Source organism: Lagenorhynchus albirostris, chromosome 11 (assembly GCF_949774975.1).
Source record: "Lagenorhynchus albirostris chromosome 11, mLagAlb1.1, whole genome shotgun sequence".
Taxonomy (NCBI): Eukaryota; Metazoa; Chordata; class Mammalia; order Artiodactyla; family Delphinidae; genus Lagenorhynchus; species Lagenorhynchus albirostris.
Genome location: NC_083105.1, coordinates 34,407,851 through 34,433,578, shown reverse-complemented (window position 1 = coordinate 34,433,578; position 25,728 = coordinate 34,407,851). Strand labels below are relative to the sequence as shown.

At 34.6% G+C, this 25,728-nt stretch overlaps 1 protein-coding gene across 1 annotated transcript in view; it reads left to right on the top strand.

Moving 5' to 3' along the window:
• LRRIQ1 (leucine rich repeats and IQ motif containing 1) overlaps window positions 1-25,728 on the top strand; it is a 180,574-nt gene that overhangs the window by 80,340 nt on the left and 74,506 nt on the right. Inside the window, exons 14-17 of the mRNA XM_060165462.1 lie at window positions 5,705-5,881; window positions 7,861-8,310; window positions 11,011-11,221; window positions 17,357-17,476. Of these exons, the coding sequence (XP_060021445.1) occupies window positions 5,705-5,881; window positions 7,861-8,310; window positions 11,011-11,221; window positions 17,357-17,476 (958 nt within the window). The remainder of the gene's footprint in view (window positions 1-5,704; window positions 5,882-7,860; window positions 8,311-11,010; window positions 11,222-17,356; window positions 17,477-25,728) is intronic.

Below are 25,728 nucleotides of genomic sequence, written 5' to 3'. Positions count from 1 at the left end.
AGAATTAAAGAACAAACAAACAGAGATGAACAATACAATAACTGAAATGAAAACTACACTACAAGGAATCAATAGCAGAATAACTGAGGAAGAAGAACGGATAAGTGACCTGGAAAACAAAATGGTGGAATTCACTTCTGCGGAACAGAATACAGAGAAAAGAATGAAAAGAAATGAAGACAGCCTAAGAGACCTCTGGGACAACATTAAACGCAACAACATTCGCATTATACAGGTCCCAGAAGGAGGAGAGAGAGAAAGGACCTGAGAAAATATTAGAAGAGATTATAGTCGAAAACTTCCCTAACATGGGAAAGGAAAGAGCCACCCAAGTCCAGGAATCACAGCGAGTCCCGGGCAGGATAAACCCAAGGAGAAACATGCTGATACACATAGTAATCAAACTGAGAAAAATTAAAGACAAAGAAAAATTATTGAAAGCAGCAAAGGAAAAATGAAAAATAACATACAAGGGAACTCCCATAAGGTTAACAGCTGATTTCTCAGCAGAAACTCTACAAGCCAGAAGGGAGTGGCATGACATATTTAAAGTGGTGAAAGAGAAGAAACTACAACCAAGATAACTCTACCTGGCAATGATCTCATTCAGATTCAATGGAGAAATCAAAAGCTTTACAGACAAGCAAAAGCTAAGAGAATTCAGCGCCACCAAACTTGTTCTACAACAAATGCTAAAGGAACTCCTCTAAGTGGGAAACACAAGGGAAGAAAAGGACCCACAAAAAAATAACCCCATAACAATTAAGAAAATGGTCATAGGAACATACATATTGATAATTACCTTAAATGTGAATGGATTAAATGCTCCAACCAAAAGACACAGGCTCGCTGAATGAATACAAAACCAAGACCCATATATATGCTGTCTACAAGAGACCCAATTCAGACCTAGGGACACATACAAACTGAAAGTGAGGGGATGGAAAAAGATATTCCATGCAAATGGAAATCAAAAGAAAGCTGGAGTAACAATACTCATATCAGATAAAATAGATGTTAAAATAAAGAATGTTAAAAGAGACAAGGAAGGACACTACATAATGATCAAAGGATCAATCCAAGAAGAAGCTATGACAATTATAAATATATATGCACCCAACATAGGAGCACCTCAATACATAAGACAACTGCTAACAGCTATAAAAGAGGAAATCAACAGTAACACAATAATAGTGGGGGACTTTAACACCTCACACCAATGGGCAGATCATCCAAACAGAAAATTAATAAGGAAACACAAGCTTTAAATGGTACAATAGACCAGATAGATTTAATTGATATTTATAGGACATTCCATCCAAAATCAGCAGATTACACTTTCTACTCCAGTGCGCATGGAACATTCTCCAGGATTGATCACATCTTGGGTCACAAATCAAGCCTCAGTAAATTTAAGAAAATCGAAATCATATCAAGCATCTTTTCTGACCACAACACTATGAGATTAGAAATCAATTACAGGGAAAAAAAACGTAAAAAACACAAACACATGGAGGCTAAACAATACGTTACTAAATAACCAAGAGATCACTGAAGAAATCAAAGCAGAAATCAAAAAATACCTAGAAAAAATGACAATGAAAACACGATGATCCAAAACCTATGGGATGCAGCATAAGCAGTCCTAAGAGGGAAGTTTATAGCAATAAAATCCTACCTCAGGAAACAGCAAACATCTCAAATAAACAATCTAACCTTACAGCTAAAAGAACAAACAAAACCCAAAGTTAGTAGAAGGAAAGAAATCATAAAGATCAGAGCAGAAATAAATGAAATAGAAACAAAGAAAATAATAGCAAAGATCAATGAAACTAAAAGCTGGTTCTTTGAGAAGATAAACGAAATTGATAAACCATTAGCCAGACTCATCAAGAAAAAGCAGGAGAGGACTCAAATCATTAGAATTAGAAATGAAACAGAAGTTACAACAGACACCGCAGAAATACAGCATCCTGAGAGACTACTACAAGTAACTCTATGCCAATAAAATGGACAACCTGGAAGAAATGGACAAATTCTTAGAAAGGTGTAACCTTCCAAGACTGCAGCAGAAGAAACAGAAAATATGAACAGACCAATCACAAGTAATGAAATTGAAACTGTGATGAAAAATCTTCCCACAAAAGTCCAGGACCAGATGGCTTCACAGGTGATTTCTACCAAACATTTAGAGAGGAGCTAACACCCATTCTTCTCAAACTCTTCCAAAAAATTGCAGAGGAAAAACACCAACAAACTCATTCTATGAGGCCATCATCACCCTGATATCAAAACCAGAAAAAGATATTACAAAAAAAGAAAATTACAGACCAGTATCACTGATGAATATACACTCAAAAATCCTCAACAGATTATTAGCAGAGAATCCAACAACACATTATGGAGGTTCCTTAAAAAACTACAAATAGAACTACCATAATACCCAGAAATCCCACTACTGGGCATATACCCTGAGAAAACCATAATTCAAAAAGAGTCATGTACCAAAATGTTCACTGCAGCTCTATTTACAGTTGCCCAGAGATGGAAACAACCTAAGTGTCCATCATCGGATGAATGGATAAAGAAGATGTGGCACATATATACAATGGAATATTACTCAGCCATTAAAAAGAAATGAAATTGAGCTATTTGTAATGAGGTGGATGGACCTAGAGTCTGTCATACAGAGTGAAGTAAGTCAGAAAGAGAAAGACGAATACCATCTGCTAACACATATATAGGGAATTTAAGAAAAAAAATGTTATGAAGAACCTAGGGGTAAGACAGGAATAAAGACACAGACCTCCTAGAGAATGGACTTGAGGATATGGGGAGGGGGAAAGGTAAGCTGTGACAAAGCGAGAGAGTGGCATGGACATATATACACTACCAAATGTAAAATAGATAGCTAGTGGGAAGCAGCTGCATAGCACAGGGAGATCAGCTCGGTGCTTTGTGACCACCTAGGGATGGGATAGGGAGGGTGGGAGGGAGGGAGATGCAAGAAGGAAGAGATATGGGAACATATGTATATGTATAACTGATTCACTTTGTTATTAAGCAGAAACTAACACGCCATTGTAAAGCAATTATACTCCAATAAAGATGTTAAAAAAAAAAAGGATCATACACCATGATCAAGTGAGATTTATCCCAGGGATGCAAGGATTCTTCAGTATACTAAAACCAATCAAAGGGATACAACATATTAACAAATTGAAGAAGAAACCATATGATCATCTCAATAGCTGAAAAAAAAGCTTGACAAAATTCAACACCCATTTATGATAAAAACTCTCCAGAAAGTGGGCATAGAGGGAACCTACCTCAACATAATAAAGGCCATATATGACACACCCACAGCAAACATCATTCTCAATGGTAAAAAACTGAAAGCATTTCCTCTAAGATTGGGAATAAGACAAGGATGTCCACTCTCACCACCATTATTCAACATAGTTTTGGAAGTCCTAGCCACGGCAATCAAAGAAGAGAAAAAAATAAAAGGAATACAAATTGGAAAAGAAGAAGTAAAACTGTCACTGTTTGCAGATGACATGATACTATATATAGAGAATCCTAACAATGCCACCAGAAAACTACTAGAGCTAATCAATGAATTTGGTAAAGTAGCAGGATACAAAATTAATGCACAGAAATCTCTTGCATTCCTATGCACTAATGATGAAAAATTTGAAAGAGAAATTAAGGAAACACTCCCATTTACCATTGCAACAAAAAGAATAAAATACCTAGGAATAAAGCTACCTAGGGAGACAAAAGACCTGTATGCAGAAAACTATATGACACTGATGAATGAAATTAAAGATGATACAAACTGATGGAGAGATATACCATGTTCTTGTATTGGAAGAATCAATATTGTGAAAATAACTATACTACCCAAGCAATCTACAGATTCAATGCAATCCCTATCAAATTACCAATGGCATTTTTTACAGAACTAGAACAAAAAATCTTAAAATTTGTATAGGGACACAAAAGACACCGAATAGCCAAAGCGGTCTTGAGGGAAAAAACGGAACTGGAGGAATCAGGCTTCCAGACTTTAGGCTATACTACAAAGCTACGGTAATCAAGACAATATGGTACTGACACAAAAACAGAAATATCGATCAATGGAACAAGATAGAAAGCCCAGAGATAAACCCATGCACCTATGGTCAACTAATCTATGAAAAAGGAGGCAAGGATATACAATGGAGAAAAGACAGTCTCTTCAATAAGTGGTGCTGGGAGAACTGGACAGCTACATGTGAAAGAATGGAATTAGAACACTCCCTAACACCATACACAAAAATAAACTCAAAATGGATTAGAGACCTAAATGTAAGTCCGGACACTATAAAATTCTTAGAGGAAAACTTAGGAAGAACACTCTTTGACATAAATCACAGCAAGATCTTTTTTGATCCACCTCCTAGATTAATGGAAATAAAAACAAAAATAAACAAATGGGACCTAATGAAACTTAAGTTTCTGCACAGCAAAGGAAACTCTAAACAAGACAAAAAGACAGCCCTCAGAATGGGAGAAAATATTTGCAAATGAACCAATGGACAAAGGATGAATCTCCAAAATATATAAACAGGTCATGCAGCTCAATGTTGAAAAAGCAAACAACCCAATCCAAAAATGGGCTGAAGACCTAAATAGACATTTCTCCAAGGAAGACATACAGATGGTCAAGAAGCACATGAAAAGCTGCTCAACATCACTAACTATTAGAGAAACGCAAATCAAAACTACAATGAGGAATCACCTCACACCAGTTTGAATGGGGATCATCAGAAAATCTACAAACAACAAATGCTGGAGAGGATGTAGAGAAAAGGGAACCCTCTTGCACTGTTGGTGGGAATGTAAATTGATACAGCCACTATGGAGAATAGTATGGAGGTTCCTTAAAAAACTGAAAATAGAATTACCATATGACCCAGCAATCCCACTACTGGGCATATACCCAGAGAAAACCGTAATTCAAAAAGACACATGCAGTCCTATGTTCATTGCAGCACTATTTACAATAGCCAGGACATGGAAGCAACCCAAATGCCCATCGACAAATGGATGGATAAAGAAGATGTGGTACATATGTACAATGGAATATTACTCAGCCATATAAAGGAATGAAATTGGGTCATTTGTAGAGACGGGATGGATCTAAAGACTGTCATATAGCATGAAGTAAGTCAGGAAGAGGAAAACAAATATCGTATATTAACGCATTTATGTGGAACCTAGAAAAATGGTAGAGATGAACCAGTTTGCAGGGCAGAAATTGAGACACAGATGCAGAGATCAAACGTGTGGACACCAAGGGGGGAAAGTGGTGAGGGTGGTGGTGGTGGTGTGATGAATTGGGAGACTGGGATTGACATATATACACTCATATGTATAAAATGGGTAACTAATAACCTGCTGTATAAAAAAATAAATAAAATTCTAAAGAAAAAAAAAAGAAGAAAATGGTTAAATGTGTGTCAAGAGCTCTAAAACTTTTTACATGACATGATACAATAATTTTTTCTAAAAAATTTAACAGTATAATTTTCTCTACAAAATCAATAAGTTTCAGAGATATACTCTGTATTTATATTATTTAAGTAATAGACATATGGTTATTTTAGATATAAACTCTCCTTTTCAAAATTATTAATTTTTTTCCTGTTTTCAATAGGGATTCTCTACTTAAAATATTACCTGCTGTAAAAATCCTCAATGGTGAAATGCTAACCTCTTATTCAGAAAGTCACACTGAAGAGCACTATGAACTAGAATTAGAGCGTTTCCTGGTACTTTGTCAGTCCCAGATTAGAGAATTTAACTTACTAGCCAAAAAATATACTGGAGAAAGGTAAGAGTGTTATTTCCCCCTGGTCATAATTAAAAGATATAATGCAATTTATACATGTGATTAAAAATTATTTTGATCAATACAATGCTACTCTTTTGTACTAGTACAGCGTGTTTTAATGATATTGTCTCTTTAGAAAAGAACTTCTGGGCATCACTTTTTATTATTTGAAATGTATTAATATGTATTTTGAATGTAATTTAGAATATAATTTAAAAGCTAAAATTAGATGAAAATAAATGAAAGCATGAGGATAGCTTCAAGAAAAGATGCAAACATTCATTCAGCTGTTCATTCAATTAATCAGTCATACATTTTTCAACAATTATTGATGGGCAAGACATATAATAAGCTAAATATTACACTTTACCCTCAAAGAATTCACGATTACATTAAGAGAAAATTATCTAAATAAATAGTTACAATGGAGCAAGGCAAGTTTTATAAAACATATGATATTTATTATGTATATTTATTATATAAGGAATCATATTTCACATATATTTGTGTATTAAGGTATTATGGGAGCACAGTGGAGAAAAGCAGTCAACATGTGCACACATTCAGAGGACAGAGGCTGAGAGCAAAGTCCTAAAAATATATCAAAGAAAGAGAACTTCCCATTCCCCACCCTGAATTCTGAATGCATTACTATGAATTAATTACAGTTGATCTTTTTAAAACTGTATTTCCTAATTTATACTGCTCCAAAAAGACACAAATGAAAAAGGAAAATTATTTTACTTATGATAATTCTGCATTATAAGTGGAACAGTTATGTGCTTCCAAATGTCTAAATTTAATTACTAAATTACATATTAAATTTTTGTTATTTGTACTTTCGTACATGCTCATACTATGTAAGAGTTGGTTTTTCTATTTAAATGTAGCCTATTTCTTTCTATTTAAATATAGCCTATTTTCTTTTAAATATAGCCTATTCATATTATAAGTAAATCTCACAGCTTTAAAAATAATTCCTATTCTTATAGATAATGTTTACTTTTAGCAAAAACTAAGGTTATTTACATTTATCTTTTTGTAAATCTAAACTGATATCTACTTGTGTATGTATAGTAATCTACAATTTTTATGTAAAGGTCACTCTTGACACCCCTTATGTTGAAATTTAGATTTACAATTCTTTGGGAGAATTTATTGTTATTACAATGAAAGTTTTACTTGAGAATTGGAAATAGACTGTATTTTTTATGTTTGATCATAAATGGTGGTGAATTCAACACTTAACCATAAACAGTTGACATCCAATGTTGAACTGAACCTTTTCTGCATTATTCACCAACAAAATGAATGAAATACAAAATATCAAAATATATTGGAAGAACCTAGGCTAATGTCTACATTTGTAAACATACGAGGTGTCTTTCTCTGTATTTTAGGAAATAATTATAACTTTCATTTTGTTTGGTATAGCTAAATCCAACAACTGTTCAAGAGGATCACAAGCATTTACGTCTTAAAGTATTTGAATTCTCTTTGCAATGGATTTTTTTTCCAGAGAAAAATGGGAATAAAAACTTTCCCATGATATAACTTATTTGTTTAAAAGTCCAATACAGATATTTTGCATGGCAAAAGTCAATGTACAAAGTACTTTTAACTTATTTCATAAGTAACTTCTCCAAATTTAGTCAGCCATCATTTCTCACGCTTATGGCAGTAAAAGCATGGATTTTTCTCATTCATTTGTACCAAAGGTACCTAGGATAAAAATGATTCTAAAACTTCCAGACGTTTTGTCTGGATTAATGGATTGAAATTAAGTAAACAAATATTTTCACATTTTGTGAGAAATAAGATAAATTTTTATATAAACAATCAGAAATAAGTTTTTAATGAATTTTGTAGTAAAATTTAATATGTCAGGCCACACAGGGATATTTTCAAAACCTGTATAAGTGTTAATATTTGCTGATATAATTCTTCTTATTAAACATCCTCATTATTTATTTGCTCAGAAATATATTCACATTGGATGCTGCAGAAAATCTCTGCCATTATTTCAAGAAATTGATGACACTTAGTAATGATTGTCGATATGCACATGAACATGGGGATGTAAGTATCACCAAGAGAGAGGAATCAGAAGCCCAGAAAAATCATTTGCCTCCTACAAACAGTGACAGCATACTGCAAAATAGAGTCCTTTACTCTTATGCAAATGAACATAAACTGGACTCACCAGGTATTTCTGAGAAATGGATGGACTCTGGCTCTAGTCATTCCTCACTAACCAACCCCTCCTTATGTGAAGATACTAAAGGAAGAAATCAGGAAAAAATAGTAGGCCAGAAAAGAGAAGACAGCAAGGCAAGCAGTTTCCTCACCAAAAGAATACCATTCATGGAAACAGTAATGACAAGGTCTCTATTGAAGAACTGCCAGAATACTGAACATCATGAAAAAATGTAAGATTTATAGATCATTTTTCTTTTACAGTTGTATTTTATTACTTTTATGGATAATCTTAGTCATTGTTACCAAATAATAATTTGGTAAAGAATTTCAATCACTATTATATTTCATGTTAATTCCCTTATGTTTTTATGATATGCACAAATTATTAATTACAGTGCAGATCAATTTGGTTGAAATTTGGCAGGTTCTGATTTAATTAACTAGTATTATTTAATTTAAAATGAGTAACTGTGAAATTATTTTTTCTGCCTTCTAATCTCTAAATAATTAAAATGAATTTTTAAGAAGAAATAAAATAATCCCATTATTCTTAAAATACTATAAAGACCTCTCACATGAGGGTCTTATGACATGCTTCCAGGGAAAGTCAGAAAATCCTTCCTGCACATGCCTTTTCTCAAATTCCTTGAGCTTAAAATATTCAGCATGCCAGGGTACATTGGTATATTTTGGGATAGTATTAGCCAGGGTACCCTAGACATTGCCTATTTGAATCTCGTTAGCTCTAAATACTCCAGACATTTCCTACTGAAATTTCAGATAAACAACATTTAGAAATTTTTAATTCATGATAAATAAAATAGCCAAATGATAATAATAAGGAAGGATGAGGAACTGAAAATATAGACAAACCAAAGACCTAAAGAATAAAAGGAAAAGAAAATGTATACCCACTTGCTGAACCTTGCCATTCAGTGTTTCAGGAAGATTCACTGTCAGTTGTCTAGGCGTTTCCTAAGCATAATTTACATGTGTTCCTATGCTAAGGGTATTTTTATCATCATTATTTTTACTAGATAAAAGATGATGATGATGATAGTAGTAATACAAGCTGTTGTTCCCAATATGGAGAGCACCTTATATTTAGGAAGTCCTAAAGTCAGCTTCTTTACCTGCTCTCCTGGCTTTCTGTGTGGTGGAAAGCATCCTGTTGTTAGTGTCACTGAGGAAAATATCCCTCATCTACCTTTTTATTTTCTTCCACGGGAAATTTTGCTGTTAGTGAGCTGAGGAATTCAAGCACTAAATGACTGGTCAGCTTTACAAGAAATTCACAGTTACAGTCAGTGAAACTTGTATGTATCTGTAGAGAAATATAAGATGCTGTCCCAGGTTAAATGTGTTTTCTTACAGACCTTTCATTCTTTACCAGCTATGCATTGCAAATATGTTTTCAGATCTTTTTCTTTATCACCCAAATACATATTATAGTGTCTTAAATTCCTTAACTCTTTTTTTATTTTTAAAAAAAAATTTATTTTATATTGGAGCATAGTTGATTTAAAATGTTGTGTTAGTTTCAGGTGTACAGCAAAGTGATTCAGTTATACATATATCTATTCTTTTTCAAATTCTTTAACTCAGTTTGTTCAAAAGATGAAGGAATGAATTAATGGTTGAATGACCAAATGTGAGTTAATTCCATAGCAAAGTTTATTAAGTTCTATTTACCCTAGGAGGAGGAAATGATTTGTTGAAGTATGATTTTTTTTCCTATAAGGAGTACGAGTAGATTATCTTAAGCCAGAAAAAAAATTTATCCACTAACTTCAATTCATAGCAAAATAGATTGAAGGCTTCCACAAGCTTTAGGTAAAATGGTGATGATGATGATGACAGTATTAATAACAATAGAAAATGGTTACATCATTCCTTTCTAATTTCCCACAAATATATTTCTATGAGAAAAAATATATATAAGGTGATGTCTGGCAGTTTATCACTTAATTCCATTTTGCCTTAAACTCACTAGTATGAGGAATGAAAAAATTTCTTTGGGCTTGGCAATTATAAAATTATTGAAAACTTTTTCAAGGGAGCCTGGAAAAGGTGAATATACATGAATCACTTCTCCTTGATATGCCTTTTAAAACTAAACCCAAAGATTTGAAGAACAATTAAGCCAGTAGTTGGCACTTTGAGTATACCTTGTACCTTGATAATATTTCTGCAATAATCTATGTGGGAAAGGAAAATTCTTTTCCTTTCCATCCAATGATGAAGAATTAAATGATTAAGCAGGCTGAGAACCCACTTACAATCAATGTACATTATTATTCAAATTTTGGTAATGTTGCTGGGCAGCTTATGGGGATGTGGGAAAAACACAGTGTTGATTGATTCAGTGCCAGAAATTGGTAAATAGATGTAGGCTGGAAAAAATGTTAGCATTTACTACTGGGCTTATAAGAGAATGACTTAAGTATTTGTCCATGGGCAGATAGGAAAGTGAAGCTAGCAGACCTGATGGGTCCTTTCTCTTAGAGAGAACGGGGGCTCTTCTTCCTCTCAAAACTTAGTCTCTCTGCTGTGAACAGGATCCCATCCTCTCTTGCCAACTGACTCCTATATTTTTCCCCCTTTTGCATCATCATTTTCCCCCCTTTCTACTGGTTCAGGATCCTTGCTATCATACAAAATCTCGATAATATCTTCCTCCTTGAAAGAAACAAAAATCCCAAGTACTCATATCCCCTCTCTAAGTTACTGGCCCATTTCTCTCCTTCAGATTTTAAGGTTTCTGTATTATTTTTACTTCTATGACTATAGTTAAATAAAAGAACGGGTCTTATTTTTAAATAATATTTTATATAGTCTATGTTTACAAATAAATATATCTTATGAGGACCTCTTAACTACAACTGTATATTTATGGGTACTAAAAATATTTTTTTTTCTCCTCTTAATAGTATGGCAGCTATGGTAATTCAGGCATGCTGGCGTGGTTACACTGTGCGCAGACAGATTCATTTCTCTATAAAGCTACATCCTGCTGCAATAGGACCCCTGACATCCCAGTCAAATTCCTGCATTGAAAACCAAATTATTTTAAAGAAAGAAGAAATAAAAAATATTGTGAACATCCAAGAACAGAGGGAGAAGGCTGCTATTCTTATTCAGGTTACTTTTAATCTTTGGGTGAAATAATTAATTATGAGAGATGTATTAGTTATCTTTCACTGGGTTATTCTGTATAACAGGCAATCCCTGAATCTTAGCCATTTACAAATACATGGATTTATTTCTTATTCATGTGACATGTAGGCTGCTGGTTAGCCGCAGGTTGGCTTTGCTTCTGCTGAGTATCTAGGCTTAAGGAGTAGTCTATAATTTGTAAATACTGTTCTTATGACTGAGGGTCAAGCTGAACCACACAATCATATCAAAACTTCTGCTCAGATGTGGCATTTGCCACATATGCTAACATTTGATTAGTCAAAGCAGGTCTGTCTTGTCCTAATCTATAGCTATTTCTAGAAGCATGTTTAAAAATCTACTAAAATAATTGTTAAAGTCCTTCAAATATCCATTTAACTTGAAAATTCAGAACCTCACCAAGATCAGATTTCAAAATGAAGTTCAATCTGATCACATTTATCCTTTTATTTATTCACTGATCAAATAATTTTTAGAACGTACTGTTTGTCAAGCACTATTTTAGGTTCAAGAAATTTAACTAGGAACAAAGCATGCAAGATCTCTTCCCTCATGGAGTTTATGTCCTGGTGGGTTAAATAAATACATAAAATAAAGTCTGGAAATTCATGGTACTACACCTGAATTGAATGATAGTAACTAAAAAAAAATATAGTGTTTCCCTTTATTCATTCATTTAGTAACTATTACTTGGCACAAAAATTTTACTAGCTTACATGTTGGGATGTGCAGATAAATAAGGTAAGTATGTTAGATTGTGATAAGTACTAAGGGGAAAAATAAATCAGGAAAAGCGGGATAGGAGTATCTAAGGAAAATGAATCGTTTTAGACAGGATGGATGTGGAAGACCAGGAAAGGTGACATTGCAGCAGGAGATAAGCCATTGGGTATCTCGGGGAAGAATATTCCAGGCAGAGGAATATCAGATTCAAAGGCACTGATTTAGGAGCATACCCACAGTGTTTATAGAGCAGTAAGAAACAGTGTGACTGAAGAGGGGTGAAGGGGAGAAGAGTAGGACTTATAAATCCTAAATCATTGTAAAGACTTCGGCTTTTACTCTGAATGACATGGGAAGATATTACAGGAATCTGAGCAAAGGACTCACATGACCAAGTTTCCTTTATGTTGTGATTATAATATAGGAAGGCAATAGTAGGAGCAGCAAAATTGGGAGGCTATTGCAGTAATCCAAAGTGTAGATTTTGGTAGCATGGACCAGAGTATTGCAGAAGAAGTGGTAAGAAAATCACATTCCCAAATATATGTTGATTTATCTTGAGGGTATACGTATATACTTTGAAGGTAGACCTGATGATATTAGTACATGGGGATGTGGTCTTTGAAAGACAGAGAGGAGTCAGGGATGCCTATAAGGTATTGGCATAAGCAACTGGAAAAATAGCCTTAAAATTAAGTTTCTGGGTTTTGTTATTAAAGCCATAGTTTTTTAAGAGAATTATCTTTGCTATGGTTCTAATGAATATATTTAGTATTTCAGTTGACTTAATTTGTCTGGACTGTATTCCTAAGGGCAATGCATAGACAAAGCTGTTACTGATGCCTGAATGGGTTGGGAGTGGAGGGAGGTCAATGGATTCAAGGAAACTCTGAGGAAAAGAAAGGAACCTCAGTTACTGTCTCAAAATACTATTCTGCTGCATGAGGAATGAAAATGTCATGCAGTCCAAACTTCCTCCTGTCATGAGTGGATGAGCAATATATTTTTCAGCATTGATGGTAAATAGATATTAAACTTTTGCTTCATTCTATTCAATAAAGACAAGTTCATTACTTTATGAAATAGTCTAGCTCAGTGACATATATCTGTTGAATGTCCTTTTGTTAAGTTTGTCTCTGTAACAAATGTAAGCATAATTCAGCCTTTCTTTGCAACTTAGAACAAGTCTCTTCTGAGGTACATCATGGTATTATACTTAAAATCATTGAAGTCAACTCAACTTCATTTTCTCTTCTCCTGAGTACAATCTAGTTTCTTAAACTATTCATCTTAAAAATATGACTTCTAGACTGTCTAACCATCTGGGAGAGCAGAGCATGATATGGTAGAAAGAGCCCAGGCTTTAGAAGGAGCAAAATGAAGATTTCATGAAGGATGTGGTGGAGACTGCTCTGTGCTCAGCAAAACCCACATTCTCCTCTTCCTAGCATACTGCCAGCCTAGATAGTCCAGCTTTCCTTGCACTTTTTAGTATGGCCCTTTTTTTCTGAGTAAATGAAAAATATGTGCACCACTTCATGTCTGGCCCATAAAACCTCCCACAAACATTCTTTCATATTCTTTTCCCTTTCTGGTTGGCTGAAGTGAAGACAGCCTTTAGGGCATCCTTGGATGCTGTCTCTTGGGATTGCAGAGTTGCAAAGCCTGGATATCTGAATCACTTTATGTTAAACTGACGCCAGTTGTCTTGTTTTCACTCTCAATGCTTGTTATGTGATCGTGAAATTAATTAGTTTTGAATTATTGTACATTTCTGGATATATTTTTATAGCGCTTAGCTTACCCTAACTAATATTAAGGATATAAGATACAGCTTGAGAAATAGGGCTCAATGTAAATATGTAAGAGAATGGAATTCCAGGTACAAAAGATGGTAGGAATAAAAGAACATAGGATTTCACATTATTGGAATAACAAGTTATAGTACAGCTAGACTACCGTAAGGACTAGAATATTAAGAGAATATAGGAGAAACATGGGCAGAGATGTGTGAACAATTTTAGCAAGAAACAAGTGTATGGTATGAGTATGTTCTGGGATTGGGAGTTGGTGGTAGTTAGAGAAGAAAAAGATGTTGGATATGTCTAATATAGATAGGACTCTGACCAGGGAATTGATTTGAATGTATGAGAAAGAGGAATTAATCATAGATGGATGGCTGGGAGAAAAATTGAAACCTTGACATGAATAAATAACTTAGAAGAAGAATCTGAACATTACTTATTACACATTTATATTACCTTTATTTCCCATAAACTGAACAGAGGTGGCTGGGACTTTAATTCCTGATCCTACACAGATTCATGAGGGAGGTATCTATACATGTCACACCAGAAAAATATATACTGTGTATTACAGTTTAGAGCTTTGCAGAAGTCGTATCCCTGATAAGTTAGGCTGGATCCATTGTGAGCCATGATGAGTCAGTCCTTTTGCTCTTGTCGTTGAAGGTCTGTATTAAAGAATTCCCTTTATACTCTCTTTCCCCTAGGTCTGCACCTAATCTTGATATCTTATAATTACACTGGTGTAAGAAAAAGGGGGGTGGGGTGGAGGAGGGATAACTGAGGTAGAGAAGATGACCTAGCAAAAAAGAATCAAGGGAAGGAAAGCATGTTTCCCTAACGTTTAGAACCTTGTTAGGACAGGGTTGGGGAAGAAAGGCTATGAAGGGTACCTCCCTAGCAGGAATAAGTCACAGGCCCATTTGCCATGTAGAGAGAAAGTATTTTGAAAGGTAGCAAGGAACCAAGGGAGCATAAATACTGGATAAAGGAATCAAAAAAGAGAGGAGTTTAAAAAAAAATTCCAAAATGAAGGGTGCTATTGACTGAATGTTTATGTTCTCCACAACATTCATAAGTTGAAACTTAATCCCCAATGTGATAATATTTGGAGGTGGGGCCTTTTGGAGGTGAATATGTCATGATGGTGGAGCCCCCATGAATGTGATTAGTGCCCTTATAGAAGAGACCCCTGAGAGCTCTCTAGTTCCTTCTACCATGTGAGTACACAGTGAGAAGACAGCCATCTATGAACCAGGAACCTTGCTCTCACCAGACAATAAATCTGTCAATGACTTGGTCTTAGACTCCTTAGCCTCCTCCAGAACTGGGAGAAATAAACGTTTGTTGTTTAAGCCACCAAGTCTATGGTATTTTTGTTATTGCAGCCCAAACAAACCAAGACAAAAGGGGGAAAAGAAAAATAGTTTGTTTTCCTCTAAGGTAGCTAGCTTGCATATGCCACTCACCCACAGTACATGACATACCCAGGTCTATAATAACAACCCAGCTACATGAGACTAATAAAGCAGGCAAAGAGCTTTATTATGGTGCTCTTTGATGGTACTCTCCATAATGGGTAAGTTAAAAAGAGGAAGGCCACTTTCTCAGGCAATACTTTTATGTTCCTCATCACACAAAGATGTCCTCTCTTCTGTTTCTACCATTTAATACTGTTCAAGTTCTTGATTCATATTGACATCCTTCCTCCTCAGAAAGAGTTTTGAACTCTCTTGGGAAGTTATTTATTCATAGCAAGTTACAAAATAATGGAATACCATTTCTATACTGAAAATCATTTTTAGAGACAAAACTGGTTAAAATTTAGTTATAGTTTTTGAACTTTATGTGATGTTTAATATCACACTATTTTCTTATTTGATAAACTAAGAAGTAAATAGAATTGTTAAAAACAAAGGGACAAGGAAATTGGGAAAATAATATTTAATGTGTGTCTAGTATGTGACAATCATGTGTTCATCACTGTATATAAATGTATATACATTTATTCTACTCCCTTCCCTGCCTTTGAGTCTATGCCAAAGGCAAGTGATGGTGGCTGACTCCCTTGCTATAGTCTGTTTTTTCTCATTTGTGCAGCCCTTGATTGTTTCCACTATGTATGTGCATGTGTGCACACACACACGTACACACACACACACACACACACACACATGCCCAATTAGAAGTGGGGCATCTTATGTGATTGGTTTGGGAAGCATATTTGCCTATCTCTGGTTGGTCCAATTGGTCCTGAGTTAGAAGTAGGGACAAATAATAGAGAAGCTAGCAGTCATTGACCAAGTCTTAACCATTCTTGGCTAATTGTTGCAGAGGTTGTGGTTTGGCTTCCTAGGCTGATTGACAGATTGTGTGTGACTTCTATTGTCATATATGTTCTGACCATTATATGTTTGTATATTTCTCTTCTCAATATATATATTTTATATATATATATTTTTCAGAATAACAATACCAGTATTATTGCTTGCAGTATGGTTACTAAAACATATTTAAGGTAACTTTTGTAGTTAAATTTATCTTTTGATTGTATTTCACTAGGAATGTAGTCAAATAAATCTATTTTAAAGTCACTTTAAATACCTTCTGTGTGGTTATGCCCGTAGCACAAAATATATTTTTACATTTTTGGGGGGAGTTTCTTTTACTTCATATTTATTTGTTTTACAATTTTATTAAGCATGTGCACAGTTCCAAAATCAAATCTAAGCAAGGTGTATATTCAGAGACATCTGGCTTCTACTGTTTTCTATCTCTATAGGTAATAATTTTATGCTTTATGCTTTCACTTTGTAAATATTAGCAACCACATATATTTAAATATATAAGTTTATATAATGTATATTGTTTATTATATATTTTATATGGATTTTCATAGATAAATGGAGGCATGCAATACACATTTCTACCTGTGTTTTACACTTACTATATATCCTGGAGCTTACTCCCTAGCAGTGTATACAGATACTAATTTTTTAAAAACTCCAGTGTTCTTGGAATTATAGTTAGGAAAGCTCCAAGATTCCTCCAAGATTATTGAGGAATCTGAATGTTTTTAATTCTATTATTATGTGCTTTGTTTATTTAAAGATGAAATTAGTTAATTGTTATGGACCAGGATACTAAGTCTCTAATATGGCCATTTATATATGTTGAAGTTTTCCTAAATGAGTGTTAGTTTATTTTATACATAATCATTTGAAAATTAGTAAAATTGGTTTTCCTCTGTATCTCTTTCTACTTAATTTAGAATGGGTCCCAGAGGAATTGTCAGATAATTGATTGGTTGACCTACATGTGCAGTTGAGGGAGTTTTAAAGATTCTTTTCTGCTTACCACAAGGAAAATCTCCTGAGATTCAGAGCTTTAGACACAAGCAGTCATTTAATTTATCTTCCAGTTTTAAATGTCACATAAAGTTCAAAAAACAGATTATTGAGCCATTAAACTAAGGTCTAAGATGTTTTATCTTCCTAATGGGATAACACAGAGAATCTGGTTTGGAGTTTGATCTATAACCTTGTATAACATGCTTTAAATTTTTGTTTAGGCAGTTTGGAAGGGCTTTCTTTTGCGAAAGAAACTGACAACAGCTCTAGAGGCTATTAAGAATGAAGAATCTGAAGAAGAATACGAAGAAATAGATTTAGAAGATTTTACATTTGATGAAGTAAGTGCCAACTACAACATATAGATATTGGTCTTAAAATATTTTAGTATACTATTTTGGAGCTAAACCTTTTTCTAAGGTTTTCATCCTTTTAACACTGTGTTACAGATTTTTTTTCAAGTTGCACTTGAAAAAGTATGCTTCTAATTTTTTAACATCTTCATTTATGATACAAGCTTGTACAGTGTGTAAATGTGGTCATGGAATATTTACAAGAATTTGTGTGTATTCTTCAACCAGATTTACACAATGTTTTATCAATTATTCTTCATTAAATATAACTCTGAGCTTATTTATGCCCTGTTCAACAAATTTTAGTAGTTCTTTGTGGCCTAGCAAAATGAGGACAGCCTCCTTAAATTGTTATTCAAGTATTCAACAATAAGACAGCAAACTCTACAGACATATTTACCACTTCCCACCTGTGGCGTCCACATGCTCTAACCACATTGAGCACCTTCTTACTGTACCTTTTACGTCCTTAGTCTTGCTTATTCTGTTTCCTCTTCTCTAGACAGTTAAACCCACATAACTACCACTAAGATTAAGGTAGAGGACATATGACTATCCCCAGAAGACTTCTTGTGCCTTCATAGTATTCATACCTCCATCATCATAGATTAGTTTTGCCTATTTCTGAACTTCCAAATAAGTGGAATCATCCAGTATGTACTCGTTTTTCATATAATATTATGTCTGTGAGATATACCTATGTGGTTGAGTGTAGCTGTATATATACCGTTCTTTTCAATATACTACTTTTAATCTATGATTTGAATATACCAATTTTTAAAAGTCTGTTCTACTTTTGGTGGATTATTTGTCACTGAGTTATTTCTAGTGTTGCCTATTATGACTAAAGACGCTATGAACATTTTTTTTTAAATAAATTTATTTATTTATTTATTTTTGGCTGCATTGGGTCTTCGTTGCTGTGCGCGGGTTTTCTCTACTTGCGTCAAGTGGGGGCTACTCTTTGCTGTGGTGCGCGGGCTTCTCACTGCGGTGGCTTCTCGTCGCAGAGCACAGGCTCTAGGTGTGCGGGCTTCAGTAGTTGCAGCACGTGGGCTCAGGTAGTTGTGGCTCACAGGCTCTAGAGTGCAGGCTCAGTCATTGTGGTGCAAGGGCATAGTTGCTCTGAGGCATGTCGGATTTTCCCAGACCAGGGATCGAACCCGTGTCCCCTGCATTGGCAGGCGGATTCTTAACCACTGCGCCACCAGGGAAGGCCAGCTATGAACATTCTTGTACATGCTTTTTGATGTGCATGTTCACATTTCTTTTGGGAACTGAATTTCTCAGCCATAACATTAACCTATATTTAGTAGCTAGCGCCTAACGGTATTCCAAAGTGATTGTATCAATTTACAGTCCTATCAGCAGGATATGAGAGTTTCAGAGGAGATTTATCCTCACCAACACTTTGTATTTTCATGTCTTTTTTTCCCCCCAATCCAGTAGGTTTGTAGTGGTATCTAGTTGTTTTAATTTCCATTTCTCTCATAACTAATAATGTTGAATACGTTTTCGTATGCTTATGGCCATTTGGATATCTACTTTTATGACATGATCAAGTGTTTGTGCTTTCTTTTAAACTTTAATTTTATTTTTTTTTATACAGCAGGTTCTTATTAGTCATCAATTTTATACACATCAGTGTATACATGTCAATCCCAACCGCCCAATTCATCACACCACCACTCCGCCCCCCTCTCCCACCACTTTCCCCCCTTGGTGTCCATACGTTTGTTCTCTGCATCTCTGTCTCAAATTCTGCCCTGCAAACTGGTTCATCTGTACCATTTTTCTACGTTCCACATATATGCATTAATATACGATACTTGTTTTTCTCTTTCTGACATACTTCATTCTGTATGACAATCTCTAGATTCATCCACATCTCTACAAATGACTCAATTTCATTCCTTTTAATGGCTGAGTAACACTCCATCATATATATGTACCACGTCTTCTTTATCCATTCATCTGTCGATGGGCATGTAGGTTGTTTCCATGTCCTGGCTATTGTAAATAGTGCTGCAATGAACATAGGACCGCATGTGTCTTTTTGAATTACGGTTTTCTCTGGGTATATGCCCAGTAGTGGGATTGTTGGGTCATATGGTAATTCTATTTTTGGTTTTTTAGGGAACCTCCATACTGTTCTCCGTAGCGGCAGTATCAGTTTACATTCCCACCAACAGTGCAAGAGGGTTCCCTTTTCTTCATACCCTCTCCAGCATTTCTTCTTTGTAGATTTTTTGATGATCCCCATTCGAACTGGTGTGAGGTGATTCCTCATTGTAGTTTTGATTTGCATTTCTCTAATAATTAGTGATGTTGAGCATCTTTTCATGTGCTTCTTGACCATCTGTATGTCTTCTTTGGAGAAATGTCTACTTAGGTCTTCTGCCCATTTTTGGATTGGGTTGTTTGTTTCTTTAATATTCCTCGGCATGAGCTGTTTATATATTTTGGAGATTAATCCTTTGTCCGTTGATTCATTTGAAAATATTTTCTCCCATCCTGAGGGCTGTCTTTTCATCTTGTTTATGGTTTCCTTTGCTGTGCAAAAGCTTTTAAGTTTCATTAGGTCCCATTTGTTTATTTTTGTTTTTATTTCCATTAATCTAGGAGGTGGATCAAAAAAGATCTTGCTGTGATTTATGTCAAAGAGTGTTCTTCCTAAGTTTTCCTCTAAGAATTTTATAGTGTCCGGACTTACATTTAGGTCTCTAATCCATTTTGAGTTTATTTTTGTGTATGGTGTTAGGGAGTGTTCTAATTCCATTCTTTCACATGTAGCTGTCCAGTTCTCCCAGCACCACTTATTGAAGAGACTGTCTTCTCTCCATTGTATATCCTTGCCTCCTTTTTCATAGATTAGTTGACCATAGGTGCATGGGTTTATCTCTGTGCTTTCTATCTTGTTCCAATGATCTATGTTTCTGTTTTTGTGCCAGTACCATATTGTCTTGATTACTGTAGCTTTGTAGTATAGTCTGAAGTCAGGGAGTCTGATTCCTCCTGCTCCATTTTTTTTCCCTGAAGACTGCTTTGGCTATTCGGGGTCTTTTGTGTCTCCAAACAAATTTTAAGATTTTTTTGTTCTACTTCTGTAAAAAAATGCCATTGGTAATTTGATAGGCATTGCATTGAATCTGTAGATTGCTTTGGGTAGTATAGTTAATTTCACAATATTGATTCTTCCAATCCAAGAACGTGGTATATCTCTCCATCTGTTGGTATCATCTTTAATTTCTTTCATCAGTGTTTTATAGTTTTCTGCATACAGGTCTTTTGTCTCCCTAAGTAGGTTTATTCCTAGATATTTCATTCTTTTTGTTGCAGTGGTAAATGGGAGTGTTTCCTTAATTTCTCCTTCAGATTTTTCATCGTTACTATATAGGAATGCAAGAGATTTCTTTGCATTAATTTTGTATCCTGCAACCAAATTCATTGTTTAGCTCTAGTAGTTTTCTGGTGGCATCTTTAGGATTCTCTATGTATAGTATCATGTCGTCTGCAAAGAGTGACAGTTTTACTTCTTCTTTTCCAGTTTTTATTCCTTTTATTTCTTTATCTTCTCTGATTGCCATGGCTAGGACTTCCAAAACTATGTTGAATAATAGTGGTGAGAGTGGACATCCTTGTCTTTTTCCTGATCTTAGAGGAAATGCTTTCAGTTTTTCACCATTGAGAATGATGTTTGCTGTTGGTTTGTCATGTATGGCCTTTATTATGTTGAGGTAGGTTCCCTCTATGCCCACTTTCTGGAGAGTTTTTATCATAAATTGGTGTTGAATTTTGTCAAAAGGTTTTTCTGCATCTATTGAGATGATCATATGGTTTTTATTCTTCAATTTGTTAATATGGTGTATCACGTTGATTGATTGGTATGTATTGAAGAATCCTTGCATCCCTGGGATAAATCCCACATGAACATGGTGTATGATCCTTTTAATGTGTTGTTGAATTCTGTTTGCTAGTATTTTGTTGAGGATTTTTGCATCTATATTCATCAGTGATATTGGTATGTAATTTTCTTTTTTTGTAGTTTCTTTGTCTGGTTTTGGTATCAGGGTGATGGTGGCCTCATAGAATGAGTTTGGGAGTGTTCCTTCCTCTGCAGTTTTTTGGAAGAGTTTGAGAAGGATGGGTGTTAGCTCTTCTCTAAATGTTTGATAGAATGTACCTGTGAAGCCATCTGGTCCTGGACTTTTGTTTGTTGGAAGATTTTTCATAACAGTTTCAATTTCATTACTTGTGATTGGTCTGTTCATATTTTCTATTTCTTCCTGGTTCAGTCTTGGAAGGTTATACCTTTCTAAGCATTTGTCCATTTCTTCCAGGTTGTCCATTTTATTGGCTTAGAGTTGCTTGTAGTAGTCTCATAGGATGATTTGTATTTCTGTGGTGTCTGTTGTAACTTCTCCTTTTTCATTTCTAGTTTTGATTTGGGTCCTCTCACTCTTTTTCTTCATGAGTCTGGCTAATGGTTTATCAATTATTGTTTATCTTCTCAAAGAACCAGCTTTTAGTTTTATTGATATTTGCTATTGTTTTCTTTGTTTCTATTTCATTTATTTCTGCTCTGGTCTTTATGATTTCTTTCCTTCTACTAACTTTGGGTTTTGTTTTTTTCTTCTTTCACTAATTCCATTAGGTGTAAGGTTAGATTGTTTATTTGAAGTTTTTCTTGTTTATTGAGGTAGGCTTGTATAGCTCTAAACTTCCCTCTTAGGACTGCTTTTGCTGCATCCCATAGGTTTTGGATCATCGTGTTTTCATTTTCACTTGTCTCTACGAATGTTTTGATTTCCTCTTTGATTTCTTCAGTGATCTCTTGATTATTTAGTAATGTATTGTTTAGCCTCCTTGTGTTTCTGTTTTTTACGTTTTTTTCCCTGTAATTGAGTTCTAATCTCATAGCGTTGTGGTTGGAAAAGATGCTTGATATGGTTTCGATTTTCTTAAATTTACTGAGGCTTGATATGTGACCCAAGATATGATCTATCCTGGCGAATGTTCCGTGCACACTTGAGAAGATAGTGTAATCTGCTGTTTTTGGATGGAATGTTCTATAAATATCAATTAAATCTATCTGGTCTATTGTTTCATTTAAAGCTTCTGTTTCCTTATTTATTTTCATTTTGGATGATCTGTCCATTGGTGTAAGTGAGGTGTTAAAGTCCCCCACTATTATTGTGTTACTGTCGATTTCCTCTTTTATAGCTGTTAGCAGTTGCCTTTGTATTGAGGTGCTCCTTTGTTGGGTGCATATATTCTTATAATTGTTATATCTTCATCTTGGATTGGTCCCTTGATCATTATGTAGTATCCTTCCTTGTCTCTTGTAACATTCTTTATCTTAAAGTCTATTTTCTCTGATATGAGTATTGCTACTCCAGCTTTCTTTTGATTTCCATTTGCATGGAATATTTTTTTCCATCCCCTCACTTTCAGTCATATGTGTCCCTAGGTCTGAAGTGGGTCTCTTGTAGACAGCATATATATGGGTCTTGTTTTTGTATCCATTCAGCAAGTGTGTGTCTTTTGGTTGGAGCATTTAATCCATTTATGTTAAGGTAATTATCGATATGTATGTTCCTATGACCATTTTCTTAATTGTTATGGGGTTTTATTGTAGGTCCTTTTCTTCTTCTGTTTTTCCCACTTAGATAAATTCCTTTAGCATTTGTTGTAGAGCTGGTTTGGTGGTGCTGAATTCTCTTAGCTTTTGCTTGTCTGTAAAGCTTTTAATTTCTCCATTGAATCTGAATGAGATCCTTGCTGGGTAGAGTAATCTTGGTTGTTGGTTCCTCCCTTTCATCACTTTAAGTATATCATGCCACTCCCTTATGGCTTGTAGAGTTTCTGCTGAGAAATCAGCTGTTAACCTTATGGGAGTTGCCTTGTATGTTATTTTTCATTTTTCCTTTGCTGCTTTCAATAATTTTTCTTTGGCTTTAATTTTTGCCAATTTGATTACTGTGTGTCTCGGTGTGTTTCTCCTTGGTTTTATTCTGTATGGGACTTGCTGCGCTTCCTGGACTTGGGTGGCTCTTTCCTTTTACAGGGAGTTTTCGACTGTAATCTCTTCAAATATTTTCTCTGGTCCTTTCTCTCTCTCTTCTCCTTCTGGGACCCCTATAATGTGAATGTAGTTGTGTTTAATGTTGTCCCAGAGGTCTCTTAGGCTGTCTTCATTTCTTTTCATTCTTTTTTCTTTATTCTGTTCCGCAGCAGTGAATTTCACCATTCTGTCTTCCAGGTCACTTTTCCGTTCTTCTGCCTCAGTTATTCTGCTGTTGATTCCTTCCAGTGTAGTTTTCATTTCATTTATTGTATTGTTCATCTCTGTTTGTTTGTTCTTTAATTCTTCTAGATCTTTGTTAAACATTTCTTACATTTTCTTGATCCTTGCCTCCATTCTTTTTCCGAGGTTCTGGATCATCTTCACTATCATTATTCTGAATTCTTTTTCTGGAAGGTTGCCTATCTCCACTTCATTATGTTGTTTATCTGGGGTTTTATCTTGTACCTTAATCTGGTACATAGCCCTCTGCCTTTTCATCTTGTCTATCTTTCTGTGAATGTGGTCTTTGTTCCACAGGTTTCAGGATTGTAGTTCTTCTTGCTTATGCTGTCTGCCCTCTGGTGGATGAGGCCATCTAAGAGGCTTGTGTAAGTTTCCTGATGAGAGGGACTGGTCGTTTGTGCATTTTTATGTAGGGTTGTACATCTCTTTTCTTATTGTCTTGTAGGAGTGCTCTATATAATCTAAATACCTCTCTGTTTTCCCGTGCAAATATATTCCCTAAATTCTGGGGTTTCCCTTTTTTTTCTTTCTTTATGGTTTAGTTTGATGAACAGAATGTTTCTGTTTTAAATTAAAAACAAAAGTTTTTATTTGTGACATATAAGATATCTTTGCTTACTCAGGTCATTAACATATTCTAGAAACTTTATTATCTTAACTTTCAGCATTTAAGTCTATGGTGCATCTGGAATTAAATTTTGCCTGCAGTGTGAATAAGAGGTCAATTTCCCTCCAAACATACACATTTGGTTATTTTGTTGACCCACAACCATTTGTTGTTTAGACCATACTTTTCACAATGGATTACAGTGGAGGCCTTTATTTAAATTCAGGAAACTCTGTGCATGGGTTCTCTTAATTTTTCTCATCATTCTGTTGTTTATTCTTATATCACTATTTCAATTTCTGTATAATTTATAATAAATTTTGTTATCTAGTCTAATAAGAGCTCCAACTTTGTTCTTCTTCAAGAAAGAACTGCTATTGCTACCGTTGATCCATTTCATTAATGTACGAATTTTAGAACCATCCTGTCAATTTGCACAATGAATGTTAGTATTTTCTCTAAGATTGCAAGAAATCTGTAAATCAATTTGGGAGAACTGATATTTTTAGAATATTACATTTTTAAATTCATGAACATAGAATATCTCATTTATTTAAGCCACTTAAAATCTCTGCCCATAAGAGCAGAGATTTTTTTTTTCTTGTTCCTCTTATTTATTTTTCTTGCTTTATTGTCCTGACTACTACCTTCAGTAAAATGTTAAATAATGGTGATTTTAGCAGGCATCTTTTGCTAGCTCCTGGTCTCAGGCTGAAAGCTTTCCATGATGAAGTCAGATGTTTAATACATGTTTCTTGTAGAAACTCTATATTTGATTGAGTTACCCTCCTTAGTATCTTCTTACCTTTCTAAAAGTTTAATATGATGATGATGTTGATGATTCTATATATGATTTGGATTTTGTCAGATACTTTTTATACCTATAACATTGATTTTTAAAAATTAAACCTTGTATTCCTAGAATAAACCAACTTAACTATAATACATTATCTTTTTATATATCTCTGAATTTGATCTGCTAATATTTTGGTTAGGATTTTTGCATTTATATTCTAGAAGAAGCTGTGCCCATATATTTTCTTTCTTGTAAAACTCTTCAGATTTTGTTATCAAGGTTGTGTTGACCTTATATTTGATTAGGAAGTGTTTCCTATGTTTGATGTAAGATTGGAAGAGTTTGATGTAAGATTGATGTTATTTGTTTCTTAACAATTTGTCTTAGCACATAATCTATTTGGGATAATATTACATGTGCACTTGAAAGGAATGTGCATTTTGCAGGTGTTATGGTTACTAAAATCTCAGTTACTTAAAGCTTGTTAATTGTGTTTTAAAGAATCCTTATTTTTAGTGATTTGGGGA